At 35.4% G+C, this 19,646-nt stretch overlaps 2 protein-coding genes across 2 annotated transcripts; one reads left to right on the plus strand and one right to left on the minus strand.

Moving 5' to 3' along the window:
- Positions 1-1,400: 1,400 nt before the first annotated feature.
- On the plus strand, positions 1,401-11,636 carry INO80 (DNA helicase INO80-like protein). The gene is made up of 23 exons (XM_021425927.2): positions 1,401-1,804; positions 1,999-2,086; positions 2,277-2,658; positions 2,806-3,238; positions 3,331-3,531; positions 3,655-3,765; positions 4,222-4,646; positions 4,767-4,875; positions 4,994-5,074; positions 5,147-5,319; positions 5,924-6,049; positions 6,750-6,911; positions 7,005-7,062; positions 7,272-7,502; positions 7,662-7,808; positions 7,906-8,466; positions 8,565-8,822; positions 8,919-9,026; positions 9,490-9,584; positions 9,704-9,860; positions 10,116-10,313; positions 10,422-10,577; positions 11,012-11,636. The coding sequence occupies exons 1-23, from the start codon at positions 1,745-1,747 to the stop codon at positions 11,300-11,302; spliced, it is 4,611 nt and encodes a 1,536-aa protein (XP_021281602.1). The 5' UTR covers positions 1,401-1,744; the 3' UTR covers positions 11,303-11,636.
- A 118-nt stretch (positions 11,637-11,754) lies between these two features.
- SFGH (S-formylglutathione hydrolase) lies at positions 11,755-15,670 on the minus strand. The gene is made up of 7 exons (XM_021425928.2): positions 15,250-15,670; positions 14,544-14,661; positions 14,068-14,115; positions 13,129-13,325; positions 12,863-12,961; positions 12,711-12,776; positions 11,755-12,136 (listed from the first exon to the last, which is right to left on the minus strand). The coding sequence occupies exons 1-7, from the start codon at positions 15,394-15,396 to the stop codon at positions 11,957-11,959; spliced, it is 855 nt and encodes a 284-aa protein (XP_021281603.1). The 5' UTR covers positions 15,397-15,670; the 3' UTR covers positions 11,755-11,956.
- Between the last annotated feature and the right edge of the window lie 3,976 nt (positions 15,671-19,646).

Genomic DNA, 19,646 nt, shown 5'->3' on the forward strand with positions numbered 1-19,646 from the left:
TTACAAATTTTTTTTTATTTTAAAGATAAAGATATTATTAAACAAATAAAAAAAGAATAGGTCTCTATACAAAAATAATTAAAGTATAGAAAAAACAACAAACAGAGTCAACAAAATGACCCAACCACAGGATGAGCAATCACAATAAAAAGAACCAACCTGGTCATAAAACAAAACAAAATAGTAAGAAAATACATTGCTAAAAACAACCAAGAGCACAAATCAGGAATAATAGAAAAAAAGCAACAATAGGAGAGGCAAAAAGATTCAATATGAACAAAAACAATGAGGCCCCCTCTTTTGCCAAGCAATCAACAATGTTGTTTATAGACCATGATGAAGTAACAAAATCAACAACTTTAAACATCATATGCCATTTAACAACATAATCAACAAAAAATATCATTCAAACATCAAAACCCACTCCATTTAACTACATTGTCAAGCAATAGGGCATTTAAACAATAAACCCACTCAAAAACACAACAAAAAATTCAACATTGATTGACTTACTTTGCTCTAAACTTATTCGAATACTTTGCTAACTTTGAGAATGAGGAATGAATCAAATGATCGTGTAATATAATTGGCGTGTAAAATACCTAGAGTTTAGGGTTTAGGAAAATAAAAAAGGAGAGGAAAATCTTGTCAAGGAATATAACTGGCGTGAAATGTTGTTGTGTGCTTGAATATGAGAAGGTTTCATTAAAAGTAGCTTTGTCTCTAAGATAAAACAATTAAAATGATGTGTAGTAAAATTTTTTTGAACATGGTATATAACAACAATATCTTTTTAATATGACATATAATAACTTTTTTTCAACATTGCATGTAATAAAACTATTTTGAATATGACGTGTAACAATATTTTTCAATATGGTGTATAATAAAATTTTTTCAATGTGACGTATAATAATATTTTTTTCAATATGATGTATAACAAAATTTTAGAACATGTGCTCTTAAAAATAAAAAAGTTTTATTAAGAGTAATTTTGTTCTAAAATTTTTTCTATTAACTAAAAATAATTAAAATTATCAAGAGGTTTATTTTTAAAAATACTTTATGTTTGAGAGCTATTTTTAAATTTTGTTTAAATGTAGATTACGTTGTTCTTTAGAAGTTTATAAGTCTACGCTGATATGGTTATGTGGTCATGGTTTTTGTTGCTTTGGGCTTTTAGTGTAGGAGAGAAAAGTGTTTTTCGGTTTAAAAAGAAAAAATAAATTGTTTGATTATTGATCAGTCATTGACTGCCAAGTGCACAAGAAAAAAGTTGTAAAATGACAGCCGCCACACCGTATCAAAACCCTGTTATCCCTCTCGAAACATTTTGCCACTCGAATATTCAGGCAGCAAATTCTCCCAAGACTTCCACCTCTCAACGGCATTAAACAAAACCGAGAAGGGCAAAAAAAAAAAAAGGGAAATTTTGTCCTAGCAAATAGCTTTCGAAAGGCCAAAACAGTGCGCACATTAAGAAAAGTCACCCACACGGCGCAAGATAGCAACTCCCGATGCATCCTACACCGTCTGTGTCCACTACGTCCCTTCCCTATCTTTGTCGACCCACCTTATCCTACGCATCGACACCCTCCTCTTTTTCCTCATTGGATTTCTCACGTCTGCTAGGGTTAGGTTTTTTCTTTTTTTATCTTTCGCCGTTTTTTACAAAATTCTTCCCCCATGCTCGTCGCGGAGTTAGGGTTTTGCTATTGGGGACTCTCTTCACTCTCTCTTCTTCATGGAATCAAGGCGCCAATCGAAGGATTCGTTGTCCTACGCCAATCTCTTCAATCTTGAGGTCTGTCACTTGGCTTTTGGATTCCTTTTCTCAATCGATTTTCTGTTTTTAGCTGGCTTTGATTTGTTGTTTCTAGGATTTTGTATCACTTATGATGAATTTGACTTCCTGGAGTAGTTAAATTGTGGTTTTAAGTAAGTTTCTTCTTTTTTGTTTTTTAATTTTTGTGTTTTCTTTTTTGGTTTGTTTTGTAGTCTTTGATGAAGTTCAAAGTTCCCCAACCTGATGATGATTTTGATTATTATGGGAATAGTAGTCAGGATGAGAGCAGAGGTAGCCAAGGTAGGTTTTTTGTTTTTCAACTGGAAATTAAGGGCTCCTTTGGATTTTATGCTTGTAATGCACCTTTTTTCTTTTCAATTGGTTTTGTTTGTACGTCTGGAGAATTGGTGGTTAAAATAGTTGGCTTTAAATATTCTTTTTTTAACTAAATTGTTGTGCATTGTTTTTCACAATGATGGGCTTTCAATAGGTGGAGCAATGGTGAACCATGGTAATGGAACTATGTCTGAGAGGGAATTGAGTTTGGCGAAGCGAAAGCGGAGGGGGGCTTTGAATAGTGACGAGGAAGACGAAGATTATCAAGGCACTCGTATTACAGAGGAGCGGTATCGATCAATGCTTGGAGAACACATACAGAAGTACAAAAGGAGGTTCAAGGATACCTCTTTGAGTCAGGCGCCTCCTCGAGTGGGTATTCCAACACCGAAGAGCAATTTAGGTGGTTCAAAAATGAGGAAATTGGGGAATGAGCAGCGAGCAGGATTCTATGATATGGAGACCACATCTGAATGGATGAATGATGCTAGTCCTCAGAGGCTTGCAAACTATCACGAAGCAGATCTTGTACCCAAGTATGGCATTGTTTGATTTAATCTTTCCTGTGGTTGCTACACAATGTAGTATCGGAATATATGAGTTTTTAAGTTCTCTTTTGTGTTTTTCATATTCATAGAACTTGTTGGAATAATCAACAATTCTTATTAACGTATGATCTGCAGAATCATGTATGAACCTGCTTATTTGGATATTGGGGAGGGCATCACTTATAAGATCCCTCCAACTTATGATAAGCTGGCAGTGTCATTGAACTTGCCGAGCTTCTCAGATGTCCGGGTGGAGGAGTTTTACCTAAAGGGTACTTTAGATTTGGGGTCTTTAGCAGCGATGATGGATAATGATAAAAGATTTGGGCCTCGAAGCCGAGCATGGATGGGAGAGCCTCGGCCCCAATATGAATCACTTCAGGCCAGATTGAAGGCTTTGGCAGCTTCAAACTCAACTCAGAAATTCACCCTCAAGGTATCTGAAAGTGCATTGAATTCCTCAGTTCCTGAGGGGGCTGCTGGAAATATACAACGGTCTATTTTGTCAGAGGGTGGTGTATTGCAGGTTTACTATGTCAAAGTTTTAGAGAAAGGTGACACGTATGAGGTTAGTTCAATTAAAATTATGATGGTCTTCTTTTTATTTAATTGGTGATGGCGCTTTTCTTAAACTTCCTCATTGACTGTGTCTGGCTGCAGATAATTGAACGAAGCTTACCAAAGAAACCTAAAGTGAAGAAAGACCCTTCTGTAATTGAGAGGGAGGAAATGGAGAAAATTGGCAAAGTTTGGGTTAACATTGTCAGAAGGGACATACCAAAGCATCATAGGATTTTCACTACTTTTCACCGAAAGCAACTAATTGATTCAAAGAGGTTTGCAGAAAACTGTCAGAGAGAGGTATGTATATTGTTCTGTGACCTCTACGTTAGTATCTTGTTATACCTTTTTTGATCCATAGACTGTAGGGCTTTTGTCATCTTGTATCTTGAAGCTTTAGTGACGATCAAATTTTTGTACCAGGTGAAAATGAAGGTGAGTAAATCACTTAAATTTATGAGGGGTGCTGCATTTCGCACAAGGAAATTGGCTAGAGATATGCTGTTGTTTTGGAAGCGGGTCGACAAGGAGATGGTATGCTTCTTCTTCCTTTTTGAAGTTCATTAAGTATCTATTTGAAGCTTCTGAGAATTGCATGTGCTCTCACAGAGGTACATCAATGGAGTATCAAGTGATATATATAAGTAGCCATGTTCTGTGCGCTGTGAATGTGCTGCAAACTTTAAGAATTTTGACATGATTTATTTCTTAATTGCTTGCCTGGATGATTTTTGAATAAGGATGACCTAGAGTACACCAAATATTAGGAATGGAAATATGATATGGCTTATTGGATGGTTCGTATTGATGTGCCAGATATGAAGGAGGGTGATTGCATCGGGTATTGTTAGCCACAAATTTTGTACTATAAGCTTTACTTGATTACTGAAACAATCGGTGGATGAGTTCTTTTTGCATCATTATTGGACACTTTTGCTTTTTGCAATTTTTGGTAGAACCTGCTGTTATGTTAATTTACTATCCTTGTAGGCAGAAGTGAGGAAAAAGGAGGAAAGAGAAGCTGCAGAAGCTTTAAGGCGTGAACAGGAGCTTCGAGAACAAAAGAGGACAGAGCAAAGGCTCAATTTTCTTATACAACAAACAGAACTTTATAGTCACTTTATGCAGAACAAGGCAAATTCACAGCCCTCTGAAGCCTTGCCAGCAGCGGATGAAGACCCAAATGATGATAAAGAAGAAGAAGATGATACTGGGCCCAGTGGAGAAGAAGATCCCGAGGAGGCTGAATTGAAAAAGGAGGCTCTAAGAGCTGCTCAAGACGCTGTATCTAAACAGAAAAAGTTGACTAGTGCTTTTGATACCGAATGTTTGAAGTTGCGTCAATCTGCCGAAACTGAGATGCCTTTAGAAGATAGTTCAGTTGCAGGGTCTAGCAATATAGATCTGCATAACCCGTAAGTTTTCTTTTGTTTGGATCTTTTGGATAAAACTACAGTTGGAGGTGATTTTTTTACTCTAAAGATTTTTATCCCTTTTCACTGAACTTATGGACTTGGGACTGCCAAATTGTGCAGCTCTACTATGCCTGTCACCTCAACAGTTCAGACACCGGAGATGTTTAAAGGTTCCCTCAAGGGATATCAGTTAAAGGGCCTTCAGTGGCTTGTTAATTGTTATGAGCAGGTTGTAAGGCAATCTCCAGCTGAATAGCCTTTTAGTAATAATTAAAAAGACAATTTTCTTAACTTCTTTCCTTTTTTTCATATGATTGTAAGATGGAAGGTCCTTTATTCTCTTTCAGGGATTAAATGGTATACTTGCTGATGAAATGGGCTTGGGAAAAACTATTCAGGCAATGGCGTTCTTGGCTCATTTGGCTGAGGTAATTACTATAGTTGGTGTTTTATGTGCAGAAAATGTCCTTATCCTAACTAGGATTGCTTGTCTTACACAGGAGAAAAATATATGGGGTCCTTTTCTTGTTGTTGCACCTGCTTCTGTCTTGAATAACTGGGCTGATGAGATTAGTCGTTTCTGTCCTGACCTGAAAACTCTTCCATATTGGGGTGGACTTCAGGAGCGGATGATTCTTAGAAAGAACATCAACCCAAAGCGCCTTTATCGAAGGTAGTCTACCTTTGTTTGCGATGTTTATTTTACTTTAATAAAATGTGAAACATTGTAAGTTGATGCTTAAATACCATATGGCTAATGGCTACTTGTAATCTGAAATTTGATGTCTATATTCTTTTAGGTTGTTAAATTTTATTGAATTTGATATACTAAGCAATATTATATCTTTTGGTGTTGCCAGAAATCTACCAAATTTTAGAGTGATGTGGCTTTTAGCACTCAAGCACCTTGCTTGGAGTGAGGATTTACATGCTAAATGTATTTTGGCTGGGGACCATTTACTGCCCATAAAGTTTTCTTGCATCTTCTTTTTGATTATACGTTATAGAGTTACATTAACATGTTCTTTTTAAAACTTTACATTAACATGTTATTAAGGGCAAAAATGAACAATAGAATGAATGATGCATATTACTGGCATATAAAGACTAGAAGTAACTTGAGAGTTTTTGAATCCTAGTTTTTTTTTTTTAAATTGTATCTCAAGTCATTTTCTTGATACTTATGGAGTTGGAATTGTTTCAGAATGGCTACTTCTCTTTCTCTCTTGCATGCCTAATATTGTTTGTTTAAATATTAATTATTTCTTTCTTTTCAGGGAGGCTGGATTTCATATTCTAATTACCAGCTATCAACTGCTAGTGTCTGATGAGAAATATTTTCGACGTGTGAAATGGCAATACATGGTATTAGATGAAGCACAGGCAATCAAGAGTTCAAGCAGGTTCTTACATTTGTCTTTAAACCTGTTTAGGTCCTCAAATTTATGAGCTTTAATCCTTATAATGATTTCTATTTTGGAAAATATTTAAAGAGTGAGTTCTTCTGCATATAAAATGTCTTGTTGACTGCTGGCAATTTCACTGTATTGGATTCCTCCATTTTTGTTTCAGTTAGTTTCTGGGAAGTATGGCATTATTACATGTAGTGATATTGATGTTATTCTCTATTTTTTTAAATGCAATATATTAATGTTATTTAGTATAGAAATTAGAAGTATTGTTTTGGTGAAAGATAGTTAATAGTTGAAGAGCTTTATAGTTCTACTTGAATTCGAACTTATAAATAGCCTTTCCTTTTCTTTTGTGGTTTATCTTTGTGTCTGTTGCAGCAGTGGATTATCCGCTTTCTGGTTTAGGAATCTTATATGTTCATTTACATGCAAAGCTTGCAGAATACATTACTGCTTCTTGGTTGTATCGGTGGTATTCCATTGTTTGTGTGCTATAAATATTGAATGCAAAGCTTTTAGAATACATTATACATGTCAGTTGCATCATTGGTTTTCCATTTTTTGTATGCTAAAAATTGGTTCTATTGGTCTTTTAACAGTTGCATCTCTGGTTTTCCATTTTTTTCTTTCAACTACTTTAATCTTGTATACTCAGTTGTATCTGACATTCTGAGTGGGTTTTGATGTGCAGTATAAGGTGGAAGACACTGCTAAGTTTCAACTGTCGGAACCGCTTGCTTCTGACTGGTACACCTATCCAGAATAACATGGCAGAATTATGGGCCCTTCTGCATTTCATCATGCCAACCTTATTTGACAGCCATGAACAGTTCAATGAATGGTTTTCTAAAGGGTATGTGTTCCTTATGCTAGCCCAGTACTCACCATGGACACATTTAACCATAAAACATTTCTTTATTAATTGTATCTCTTCTTATATCATCAGAATTGAGAATCATGCTGAACATGGGGGTACTTTGAATGAGCACCAGCTTAACAGATTGGTGAGTATTCCTTTCTTGCTAGTTTTGCTATGAGGATAATTAGGAAGTTGTATGTGTAAGAAATAAAAAATTTCTCTTGCATTTAAGATAGTTTGGTATATCTAGCTACGGAAACTGCTATATGTTTTTCTGATAAAAGGGAATATAAGTTTTTGGCCCTATTGGATTGGTATTTCTTAATGGTATATTCTTTCCTCTCCCCTTGGCAGCATGCAATTTTGAAGCCCTTTATGCTACGACGAGTAAAGAAAGATGTGATTTCGGAGTTGACTAGGAAAACAGAGATCACAGTTCACTGCAAGTTGAGTTCCCGGCAGCAAGCATTCTATCAAGCTATTAAGAATAAGATATCTCTGGCCGAGTTGTTTGATAGCAATCGTGGACATCTTAATGAAAAGAAAATTCTGAATTTGATGAATATTGTTATTCAGCTGAGAAAGGTAAGCTATTGATTTCTTTAGTTACTTGTTATCCCCTCCTCATATGATAAAACAAGTTGAGCAAAACATGGATCTCTGTCCATTATATTGTGTGAAGCTGGTTCTTTTTGTTTTAGAAGTTTTGGATTTTTTTGAGAACTTTTATTTATATAATGGAAGGTGTGTAACCATCCGGAGTTATTTGAAAGAAATGAAGGAAGCACATACCTCTATTTTGGAGAGATTCCAAATTCTCTTCTGCCTCCTCCGTTTGGGGAGTTGGAGGATGTACACTATGCAGGGGGTCATAATCCCATATCCTACAAGGTACTTCTGTTAAATGATCTGTAGCTTTGATCATAAAAAGTTATGTTTTTTTTAGTGCTTCTACCATCATAAACTTCTCTCTTTTTTTGTTCACCAGGTACCAAAACTTCTCCAACGAGAGGTTCTACAAAGTTCTGAAACACTATGCTCAGCTGTTGCTCATGGAGTTTACCAAGAATTGTTTTACAAATACTTTAATGTATTCTCCAAAGAAAATGTTTATCAATCTATTTTTCAACAAGAGAGTAGCTCAAATGGGTTGTCTGTCAGAAGTGGGACATTTGGTTTTACACATTTGATGAATTTGTCTCCCACAGAGGTTGCATTTCTTGGAGCTGGTTCTTTTATGGAGAGACTCATGTTTTCTATTTCAAGATGGGACGACCAATTTTTGGATGGAATTTTAGACTCCCTAATGGAGGTATTGGATGATGACTTCAATTCCAGTTACCTTGAGAGTGAAACAGTCAGAGGTGTTACAAGGATGTTGTTAATGCCATCAAGATCTGAGACCAATTCGCTTAGAAGAAGATTTGCAACAGGTCCTGGTGACAATCCATTTGAGGCTTTGGTTGTGTCTCATCAGGATAGGCTGCTATCCAACACTAAACTTCTCCATTCGACACACACTTTCATCCCACGAACTAGAGCTCCCCCGGTATGATCTCACTTTTTATTTCATCTGTTTTTATGTATTATGGGGGACAGCTTAAACTAGAATCAGATAGTTACTTACTGTTCTTATCTTCTCGATAGATTTTTTCCCAATGCTCGGATAGAAATTTTGCTTACAGAATGACTGAAGAACTACATCACCCTTGGGTTAAGAGGTTGTTGATTGGGTTTGCTCGTACATCTGAGTTTAATGGGCCCAGAATGCCAGATGCTCCTCATAGTTTAATTCAAGAAATTGATTGTGAACTACCTGTGGCACAGCCTGCCCTTCAGCTTACATATAAGATATTTGGTTCTTGCCCACCCATTCAAAGTTTTGACCCTGCAAAGTTGCTAACAGTAAGAATATTTCTTGTTCACTTTGTAGTTTCTCTATTGGGCTTCAATATTTATTTATGTTTACATTACAGTTAACTTCTATTATTTTCTCATTAGGATTCTGGGAAGCTTCAGACTCTTGATATATTGTTGAAACGCCTGCGGGCAGAAAACCACCGTGTTCTCCTGTTTGCACAAATGACAAAAATGCTGAATATTTTGGAGGTCTATATTGCCTGTTTCTCCTTAACCTTTATCTTATTCCCTATGTTTGACTGTTCTGTTTCAAACTTGATTTATAGATTTAACATAAAACCATTCATATCAAGCTTTTGAATGTTGATTATGTCATAGAGTGGATGGGTCAAAAATTAAGATTAGACATGTAATAAAACAGAAGCATTTGAAAACACTCTTAGACAGTGTATACTGTACTATTTGTGACGCATAATGGAGTGCAATCGCAAAGTGTAACCATTATCATTGCTTGTATGCTTTGGAATGAAAAATGGGTGTTTTATTTCTAAACATACAAAAATCAGATTTTATCTTAACCACAAAGTCTCAATCTACAATAAAAGAATTAGTGTTGTTTATTGATTGTTTTATACTGATGGACTGCTTTGGGTTTTGATACTTTTGTCTGCATCTGCAAAATATTGGGCTGACTGTTTGTATATTTTTGCAGGACTATATGAACTATAGAAAATATAGGTACTTGAGACTTGATGGGTCTTCCACCATTATGGATCGACGAGACATGGTCAGAGACTTTCAGCTCCGGTAGGGATTTCATTCACATCTGACTCATCTAAAAGGCTTTCAGTAGTCTGTCTTTTTGTCTTATCTCCTGTAATGAAGCAATAAAAATAAAATCTTTCACTTTTTTTTTTCTATTGCAGGAATGACATTTTTGTATTCTTGCTGAGTACCAGAGCTGGTGGACTGGGTATAAACTTGACAGCCGCAGACACTGTAATCTTTTATGAAAGTGATTGGAATCCGACCTTGGATTTGCAAGCCATGGACAGAGCTCACCGTTTAGGGCAGACAAAGGATGTAGGTTCCTACTTCTTACTCTATAGTATCATTGTGTGTGAATGACTGGATGTCACCAAATTTGTTTCATGGTTTGCTTATGTTGTGTATAACTTTCTCACTCGCAATTCTGTACACAATTTCCATTTTTTTTCTAATATATAATCGATTATTTTTAAAATTTCAAACAGTTTTTTGAGCAAGTAGTAGTGAGTTTAATTTTCAAAGTTATTGGATTTTTTAGTTTAAAATTTAACACCAATTTTACATGTGTAGGTTACTGTCTACCGGCTCATTTGTAAGGAAACGGTTGAGGAGAAGATTTTGCAGAGAGCAAGTCAGAAAAGTACTGTGCAACAGCTTGTCATGACAGGTGGCCATGTTCAGGGAGATCTCTTGGCTCCTGAGGACGTTGTATCTTTACTTCTAGATGATGCACAGCTGGAGCAGAAATTAAGAGAAATTCCACTGCAGGTAAGATTTAACTCTGATAAGTGTATAAGTTCTTTTTTCCAGCAGCAAAAGAGGTCTTAGAACTGCTTATAGCGTCTATACTCGTTTTATGTTTGATGCTCCCTCAAGGCTAAGGATAGAATAAAGAAAAAACAACCAACGAAGGGCATACGGCTAGATGCGGAAGGTGATGCATCTCTGGAAGACTTAACAAGTACTGGAACTCAGGGTACTGGGGCTGAGCCATCTGCAGATCCAGAAAAAGCCAAATCTAGTAATAAAAAGGTACTAAAGCTCATAAAACTCATCTAGATTCCAATTATGATGGAAATACCTGTCATGTTGTTTTACAAGAATAATGAAGGTTTATATTAGAGAAATTCCAGGATATTTTTAATAAAACAAAATACAAAAGAAGAAGAGCTATGCAAAGACTTAGGACTTAATCTGCGTATATTTTATGCTTAAATGTTGCATGGTCCTATTGGTTTGTCTTATTATGTTAGTTGTTGGAAAGAATTATTTTATCTTAATTATTATTTCTGGATGATACTTGAGCCCCACTTTTCCAAACCAATGAAAAACTAGGATCCTCTTTGAAGGTGGTTGTGTCCTGCAATTTGCTTTTAGTGGTGCTGACCATGAGAAATTGAGCATGAACCTCCTTAAGCAAGACTTTGTGTGTGTTAACAATTTTATATACATAAATGTATGTGCAGAGGAAAAGTGCTTCTGATAGGCAAACTTCTGCGAAGCAAAGAAATTCTCAGAAAATGAGTGAAGCTAGCCCAATGTACAATGATTTGGATGATATCCTTCAAGATGATGACTTGCAATCACAGAGACCCAAGAGACCTAAGAGGCCAAAGAAGAGTGTAAATGAAAACCTAGAGCCAGCAATAACTACTGCATCCGCATCAGTTTCAGAGCAGGTCCAGTATCCACCTGGGCACGAGTTTGGTCCTGGTGGTTTTAGGACTGAAATGGAGCATAGTAATATATTAACGTGATAGGTCCCTGATCTATTGTTGGATGGTTGTGGAGGTCATTTCGAGTAAGATTGACAGGCGCCCAGTCATCCTTTTATTCTGTTCCTGTATTGACTGAAAATTGCTGGAACAGGAGGGGTATAGGACATGTTGAATGGCATAATAGTATGTATATATGATTTTTTTGGGGGGGTGGTATGGGAGGAAATTTTTTTAGATTTTGTGGTAATTACATTAGAAAATTTGGGTAAATAGAGGTGGGATAGTATATATTTACATGCTGTAACCAACCCCAGTCTACTATCGGTAAATGTTTGAGGAATTTACTGAGCAATGTAATTTATGTTGCCATCACTCAATTTTTGGTGGGATCATGTCATGTGTTCTTAAATAAAGACTTGCATGTGCATTTTTTTAACCGTCACCCAGTTGTCCAAAGCCAACCAACGAAACAAATTCAGGGCGAAACCATATAAGCATCACCAGGTGCAACCACTACTTACGCAAACTACTTTCGAAATGAAAGTAATTAGTCACAACAGTGAATATAAGACCAGTTTTGTAGTTTAAAAGGAAATAGTTGTGCCCTGGAAAAAGAACAGAAGAAAATAGTCCACAGTGGTTTAAAAGGGTTTCAAATCACTAGATTTTCAAAGGGCAGAATACGTCACGAACTTAGAGCCTTAGAGCTTGAGCATGGTGGCGTATGTGATCATCAATGAAGGTGGAAATGAAGAAGTAGGAGTGATCATAACCAGGCTGCAATCGCAATAGTAGTGGAGCATTAACACTCCTACACGCCTCTTCAAACTTGTGTGCCAGAAGTTGATCATGTAAGAATTTGTCATCCTCCCCCTGCATTTTAAAATTAGCAAATTAACAGATAAGCAACCGCGCATGTACACAACAATGAGGGTGGGAACAGCAAACCTAATTCACTTGAAAGGATTTCCTTCCCCTTTCATTTCCTCAACTGAAAATGAAATACCTAAAGGATGGTTCATAGATCCTTGTGGTAGTACTATTCATCTTTGAATTTTGATTACTAGTTTCCAATTGCTGTCTAAATTGCAAGGTTTCCTTGCATTAAAGGATTGTGTGAACATCCTAATAGAAAGTAACCACTGAAATTATCTTTAGACAAAACTGAAGGAAACAAAATCCTTCTAAAATTCTCTAAATAACCAACAATAAGTAGGTAGAGAGAGAGTAGTAATATGTTAAAATTAAGTGCTGTCATAACTTAAGAACTTATTAAACGCTCTTCAAGATGAAAGAAAAATAAGACATCTACGCTACTTTCCATAAAAAAAATTATTAAAAAAAAAAGTGGGGAAGGGGGGTAAGAAAGAAAGAAACAAGAGAGTTTCAAAGAGACAAAATTGTCTCATGTTGGGTGAAATTTAAATAAGAGACATTCTGATCTTACCTGATCAATTAAAATGGTAGCAGATACATCATGAAACTTTGTGATCAGGAAAGTGGCATCATATTCCTGCATTTCTTAGATTTATTAATCTCCACTAAGGTGTAAAATTCAGGTAAAAATGAAGGGCATTCATCAGTCACTTGGCACTTTACCTCCCAGGCAGCTTTGTCATTACCAAGATAGTTTGTGAACGCCTTCTGACCCCAGGGACAATTTATAGGATTGGCAATGGGTGCAAAGGCAGACACTGACTGCAAAATATAAGCATTAAGGAATGGAGAAAAGTAAGTAACTGAGGACAAAGGTGAATACATATGTAGTTATCCTCTGGAGGAAAAAATTAGAAATTCTGAGAACTCATTAACTATATAAATTAGAATCTTAAAGAGCATGAGGAGCAAATACAACTGTCAACTACCTTATACTTATCAAGGTTTTTCAGATAGATTGTCAGAGCACCATGGCCACCCATAGAATGACCAGAAATAGATGATTTTGATGTATCAAGTTGAGGGAAATTTTCACTCAGGAGTTTTGGCAGTTCTTTGACAACATAATCATACATACGCCAATTCTTCCACTTCTCTTGTGTAGCATTAAGATAAAATCCAGCACCTAATTTAAATTTGAAAATGCAAAAACAGAAATAGAGAAGGAAAAGGGACAAAACTCAGTCAGATAAAGATCTGATTTTGGTATATTTATTTGCAACTATTCATATGAAATAGTGTAAGGAAATTATCTAGCAATGCTCCATTGAAATTTAACAATGTTTCCCACAGAGTAGTGATACTGGGGGCAGGGAAGAGAAGACTAATCAGGATTGCATTCGAAAGCATTGGAAAGAAGCATTCTTTCATTGAACAAGGGCTAGTGTGGGTGAGTTAGAGCCACACTCCTTGATACCTTCAGTACATGTTAAACTCAATGAACATGTGTTACATTAGTGTTGGTGGATCAAATAAAAATAAAAACAACAAACTGGTTGTGAAATTAATAAACACTTATATCTTTTGATCAGCAAAAATATTTTGCAAGCATATTTGTCCAAGTGGGATTGTCCTTCCAACGTTGTGCATCATTAATAATCATTATGCACTTAAAATTCAATTTGTTGATGGAAAAATTCCATGAAAATGAAACAGGAAGAAAGAATGATAAAATTAAAGACAATAAAATGAAAATTTCCAGTCAAGCTTGTAACATGGAACTGAATTGCCAGGTTATTTACTCCGGGAAGGGACCTCAAGCATTAAAGTTACAAGAGATAAAACAATTTGATACTGGGTATACATGTTTAAAATTTACCATAACAGGTGTCCCAGAAATAAAATTTAACAATCCAAATGTTGCATACCTACACCGAAATCCCAGCTGTCTGCCTCTCCTTCCACATTCAGACCTCCTATAATTTAAACAAAGAAGAAAATCAGCCCTGTACAATTTCAAAACAAAAATGGTATTTTGGAGAAGAGTAATTTATATTCATATCCTATGTTAATCATAATTTATATTATGAAGAACAATGACTTCTGGTTAAAAACATGTGTTCATGAAACAGTATTGGATAAACTGAGGAAACAACTTGAGGCCTGTTCAAGTAGGCTCTCAAAAAGAAATATACTACTATTTTTCATAATTAAAAAAAAAGAAAAAGATATTTTGGGTCAGGATACTGAAGTTGAACCGGGTCAGAGTCCCTCAATAAAGGGGAGAAATGAAGTGCAGGAAAACAATCCAGTCAATAATCTTTAACTCAGACAGTCAGCAATGAAAGTATCAAGCCAGCAAAATTATTTCAATAAACTAGCTTAAAATGGGCTCACTACTTACTTGGGGATGTATCAGGCGCAATTAGAGCAACACCCTCAGCTGAAGCAGCACGCTGTGCTCCGGACTTGATTATGAAATTCTCATCAATGCAAGTAAGTCCAGAGAGCCAGTAAAGTATCTGCCCAAAGATGAATGCAAGACTTATCGGTTTGAAAAGATCTTATAAAATCAAACATATCAGAATATATACTAATTCGCAAAAAATAAGAAGCAAAAATAACAACCCAAGGTAGTCTAACTGAAAGAAATAAAGAAGATTTACCAAAAAAAAAAAAATCAAAGAAAAAACAAAGAACATCGAAATATAAGCACACGGCCAGAAAAATGAACGCAGCATTGCTAGCCAAGTAAAACTATGAAACTAACTAGATGGACTAAAGAGAACCTACGCAAACGAGCAAGTAGATCAATATGCAAAATTGCTATGCAGGGTATTCAAGATCGAAGAACAAAACCAATTGGTCATCTACCCGTCTCCCTAAATCCATGTCTTTTCAAAATCAAAACTTGATAAAGCAAACAAACCCAGTTGCCATCCTGAAATTCATTTCAACCCATCTGCTCGTATCTATTAAAACTCCAGAAAGAAAACTTCATCATTTACATTGAAAACAATAAAATGGAAGACCTTTATTCAAAATCGAAGATCAAGACCGCCATAGAATTGTCAATGAAGATAAAAAAGTGGAAAAGGGACGGGACATACAGGGAATTTGTGTGAAGGAGAAGGAGAAGGAGGGAGGTAGATATAGAAAGTCATGGAACATCCAAGGGTTGGACTGTAATGCTTGTATCTCTTGTTGTACCCTCCAAACATCTTCGAACTGCCAATCTCTGTTGGTTTCATCTCCATCTTCTTCACTCTCTGTTTCTCTCAACTCTCAGAAAATGTGTCTGATTCGGTGGTTCTTGATTCTGCTTTATCAAGCACTCAGCTGAGTAAGTACATAGGTGGTGACCATCAATTGCAAAGCTTACAAAGTTTGGCCCAGCAAGAGCCTAGAGGCTTCGTGTCCATAATTGCTTGCATTTTACCCTTTGTCCTTTATCTTTATCTTTATTTTTATTTTTATTTTTCATTTCTGGATATTTGGGTGAATAATATAGTACCAGAATACAGGCATGGCTGGATTCGTATCCCCAAGAGGGTGGATGAGCCAGAAGGACAAAATTTGTGGTTTAGATCATATTTGACTTGAAAGCTTTTAAAACTTGTTAGTTGTTTTTTAAAATATAAATTGAAAATTTTATATATTTGATGATTGTTGTACTAATTATTTTAAATAATAAATTTTTCAAAAAAAGATTATTCAACCAAATAATAATAAATAAAGAAGAAAAAAAAATTATAACTAGTAAGGTTTCATCCTTCTTTTCTCATTATTTTATTCTTCTTTCATCATTGTTTCTTATATGGTTTCTTTTGCCAAAAATATAAAATATTTTAGTCACATTAAAAATAACAGGTTCATTGACTAAATGTATATGCTTAATAATTATCTTCTTAAATCATTCTAAACTAGGTGACACAATCGAAGATAACCCTCCCATCTAGACTAAAACCCGAATAAGCCCTCCATTTACAACCTGAAAACCCGAAAAAGACCCTTCATCTCAAACAAAATACCTAAAACAATCTTGACATTATAAAATTACCAAACATCTTTTGCCTGCAAACCCCAATCTGTTCTCGTGAAATTCCCAAAAGACCAAAGATAAATTTTAGACATAGCTTAGGAGTGAGCAAAAGTTGGTTCGATCGGTTTCGGTTCGATTTTTGACAAAATCAATAAAAAAAATTTTAAAATTCTAATCGATCGAACTGTATAGGACGTAAAATTTATTTTGATCAAGTTTTAGAAGTATTAGCTCAGTCGGTTTTTTAAGGTGAGTTGACTTCAATTTGGTGGTTACTGGTTTCGGTAGAAGTATAAGAGAGAGTTAGGGAGAGGCGGAAAGAGGGGGAAATTAGGTTGGGGACAAGGGGAAACAATTGCAAGGGTATAGAGGATAAAGGCTGCTGTAGGGGGTTAATGAAGGGCACTTTTATCTTTTTATCCTCTTAAAAAAAATAATCGCTGGTTATTTGGTCGATTTTGGAAAGAAGGAGTCCCCCAACAACCGACAGAGGCCTATCAAAACAACCGACAGTTTACCTGGTTATAACCGACCGCTGCACAGCCCTACTGTAGCTAAAATTCATTATAATTAAGATTATATTATTTTTATTAGAAAATATTTCAAAAGAAAAAAAAATAATTAATAAAGGAGATTAACAAAATTACAAAAGGTATAAAAACCAAAATCTCCTCTCTTTTTTCAATTTTTTCTTTTCTTTCCTTTATTTATTATGGAGTCAACTTTGAGGTCCTTAATACATAGTTAGACTTAGAGAGCAGAGCGGCAAGAACAGCAACTATTGTCGTCAGTCCTTACCAATTACATACCCATTATTTTATTTCCTTTTCTCTCTACAGTAACTTTTTTATTTTCTATGGACCGGAAGTAATATCAACCTCTTTATATAATACTGTCATGGTTATATTTTTGTTTTATAAAATCTTAGTTTTGCTATTCAACATCATGTGAATTTAAGTAATGTATTGTTCTTATCTATTTTCCATAATTATTTTAAATTTGGAGTTTATATTTATATTTATTGTTATTATTTTGAGAGCAATATACTGATGTTATTCAGAATAGAAATTAGAAGTATTTGTCTGGTGAAAGATAGTTAATAGTTGAAGAGATTTATAGTTCTACTTGAATTCAAACTTATAAATGGATATATATATATATATATATAATTTTAGCTTTGTAACTTTATTATTTCCTTACTTTTTCATTTATGGTTTATACTTGTGTCAGTTGCAGCAGGGGATTATCCACTTTCTGGTTTAGGAATCTTATACGTTCATTTACATGCAAAGCTTGCAGAAAACATTACTGCATTTTGGTTGTATCAGTAGTATTCCATTGTTTGTATGCTACAAATTTTGAATGCAAAGCTTGGAGAATACATTATGAATGTCAGTTGCATCAATGGTTTTCCATTTTTGTATGCTACAGATTGGTTCCATTGGTCTTCTCAAAGTAGCATCTCTGGTTTTCCTTTTTTTTTTTTCTTTTCTGCTATTTTAATATTGTACACTCAGTTGTATCTGATATTCTGATTGGATTAAGAAGTTGCATGCAGTATACGGTGGAAGACAGTACGCTGCTCAGTTTCAACTGTCGAAACCGCTTGCTTCTGATTGGTACATCTGTCCAGAATAACATGGCAGAATTATGGGACCTTCTGCATTTGGCCATGCCGACCTTATTCGATAGCCATGAACAGTTCAATGAATGGTTTTCTAAGGTGTATGTGTTCCTTATGCTAGCCCAATCTTTACCAGGGACACAGTTAACCCCAAAAAGGTTCTTTTTTAAGTGTACTAGGCTATGGCCCGTGAGTTGCACACGGGCCTCTATCTGCCTCTCTTTTTCTTTCTTTAGTACGTTTTCTCTTTTTTTCTCTGGCTTACGCTTGACTAAAGAAGGGGCTCCTTTCTACTTATGTAATAGATCTCTTCCTACATCATCAGAATTGAGAATCATGCGGAGCATGGAGGCACTTGGAATGAGCACTAGCTTAACAGAGTGGTGAGTATTCGTTTCTTGCTCGTTTTGCTATGAGGATAATTAGGAAGTTGTTGTACTTGTAAAAACTATAAATTTCTTTTATATTTAATGTTGTTTGGTATATCTAGCTGCTGAAACTGCTATACTTTTTTCTGTTAAAGAGGAATATAAGTTATTTGGCCCCATTGGGTTGGTATTTCTTAATAGCATATTCTTTCCTTTCCCCTTGGCTGCATGCAATTTTTAAGCCCTTTATGCTGTCACGAGTAAAGAAAGATGTGATTTCTGAGCTGACTAGGAAAACAGAGATTGCAGCTCATTGCAAGTTGAGTTCCTGGCAGCAAGCTATGTATCATGCTATTAAGAATAAGATATCTCTAGCTGAGTTGTTTAATAGCAATCGTGGACATCATAATGAAAAGAAAATTCTGAAAATGATGAATATTGTCATTCAGCTGCGAAAGGCTAGCCATTGATTCCTTTAGCTTCTTGTTATCCCCTCCTCATATGGTGAAACAAGTTGAGCAAAACATGGATCTCTGCAGATACAGATATGTGTGAAATTGTTTATTTTTGTTTTGGAGGTTCCAGATTACTTTGAAAACTTTTATTTATATAATGGAAGGTGTGTAACCATCCGGAGTCATTTGAAAGAAATGAAGGAATCACATACCTCTACTTTGGACAGAGATCAACTTCATTTCTGCCTCCTCCCTTTGGGGAGTTGGAGGATGTACAGTATGCAGGGGGAGGGGGTTAAATGATCTATAAGGTTGTGTTTTTATTTGTGCTTTACCACCAAAACTTCTTTCTCCTTTTTCCTTTCTTCTCCATATACCAAAACATCTCCAACAAGAGGTTCTACAAAGTTCTGGAACACCATGCTCACTAGTTGCTCGGGGAGTTTACCAAGAATCGTTTTTACAAATACACTAATGTATTCTCCGAGTCTGAGGAAAATGTTTATCAATCTATTTTCAGGCAAGAGAGTAGCTCAAACGGGGTGACTGTTAGAAGTGAGACATTTGGGTTATGAATTTGTTTCCCAAAGAGCTTGGAATTGGTTCTTTTAAGGGGAGACTTGTGTTTTCTATTTCGAGATGGGGCAACCAACTTTTGGATTGAATTTGACAGTTGAGACTCCCTAATGGAGATGGTGTCAAAAGACTGTTGAAGAAGAGAAGATGAGAGCTGGATTCCAGAATGCAGGAGTGACCAGTAATTCCCAGGAAATGAGGAACAATCTGTTTGATCTTTATATTTATTAGGATGGTACCCGTAGCTACGCTACAAAAAAGATCACATGAAATATAGATTATATTGAAGTGAACTTCAATTTGATACCTTCAAAAGAGTTTGTAGAAAAAAATTATATTGTATTAATCAATTACATGAATGTTTGGGTTTACTGTTAGAAGAAAAGATAAACTAGTATTAATTGAAAATAGTTATTTGCTTTAGTTTCAATTATTAAAAGTT

Source organism: Theobroma umbraticum, unplaced genomic scaffold (genome assembly GCF_002168275.2).
Source record: "Theobroma umbraticum cultivar Fairchild unplaced genomic scaffold, ASM216827v3 scaffold_147.0, whole genome shotgun sequence".
Taxonomy (NCBI): domain Eukaryota; kingdom Viridiplantae; phylum Streptophyta; class Magnoliopsida; order Malvales; family Malvaceae; genus Theobroma; species Theobroma umbraticum.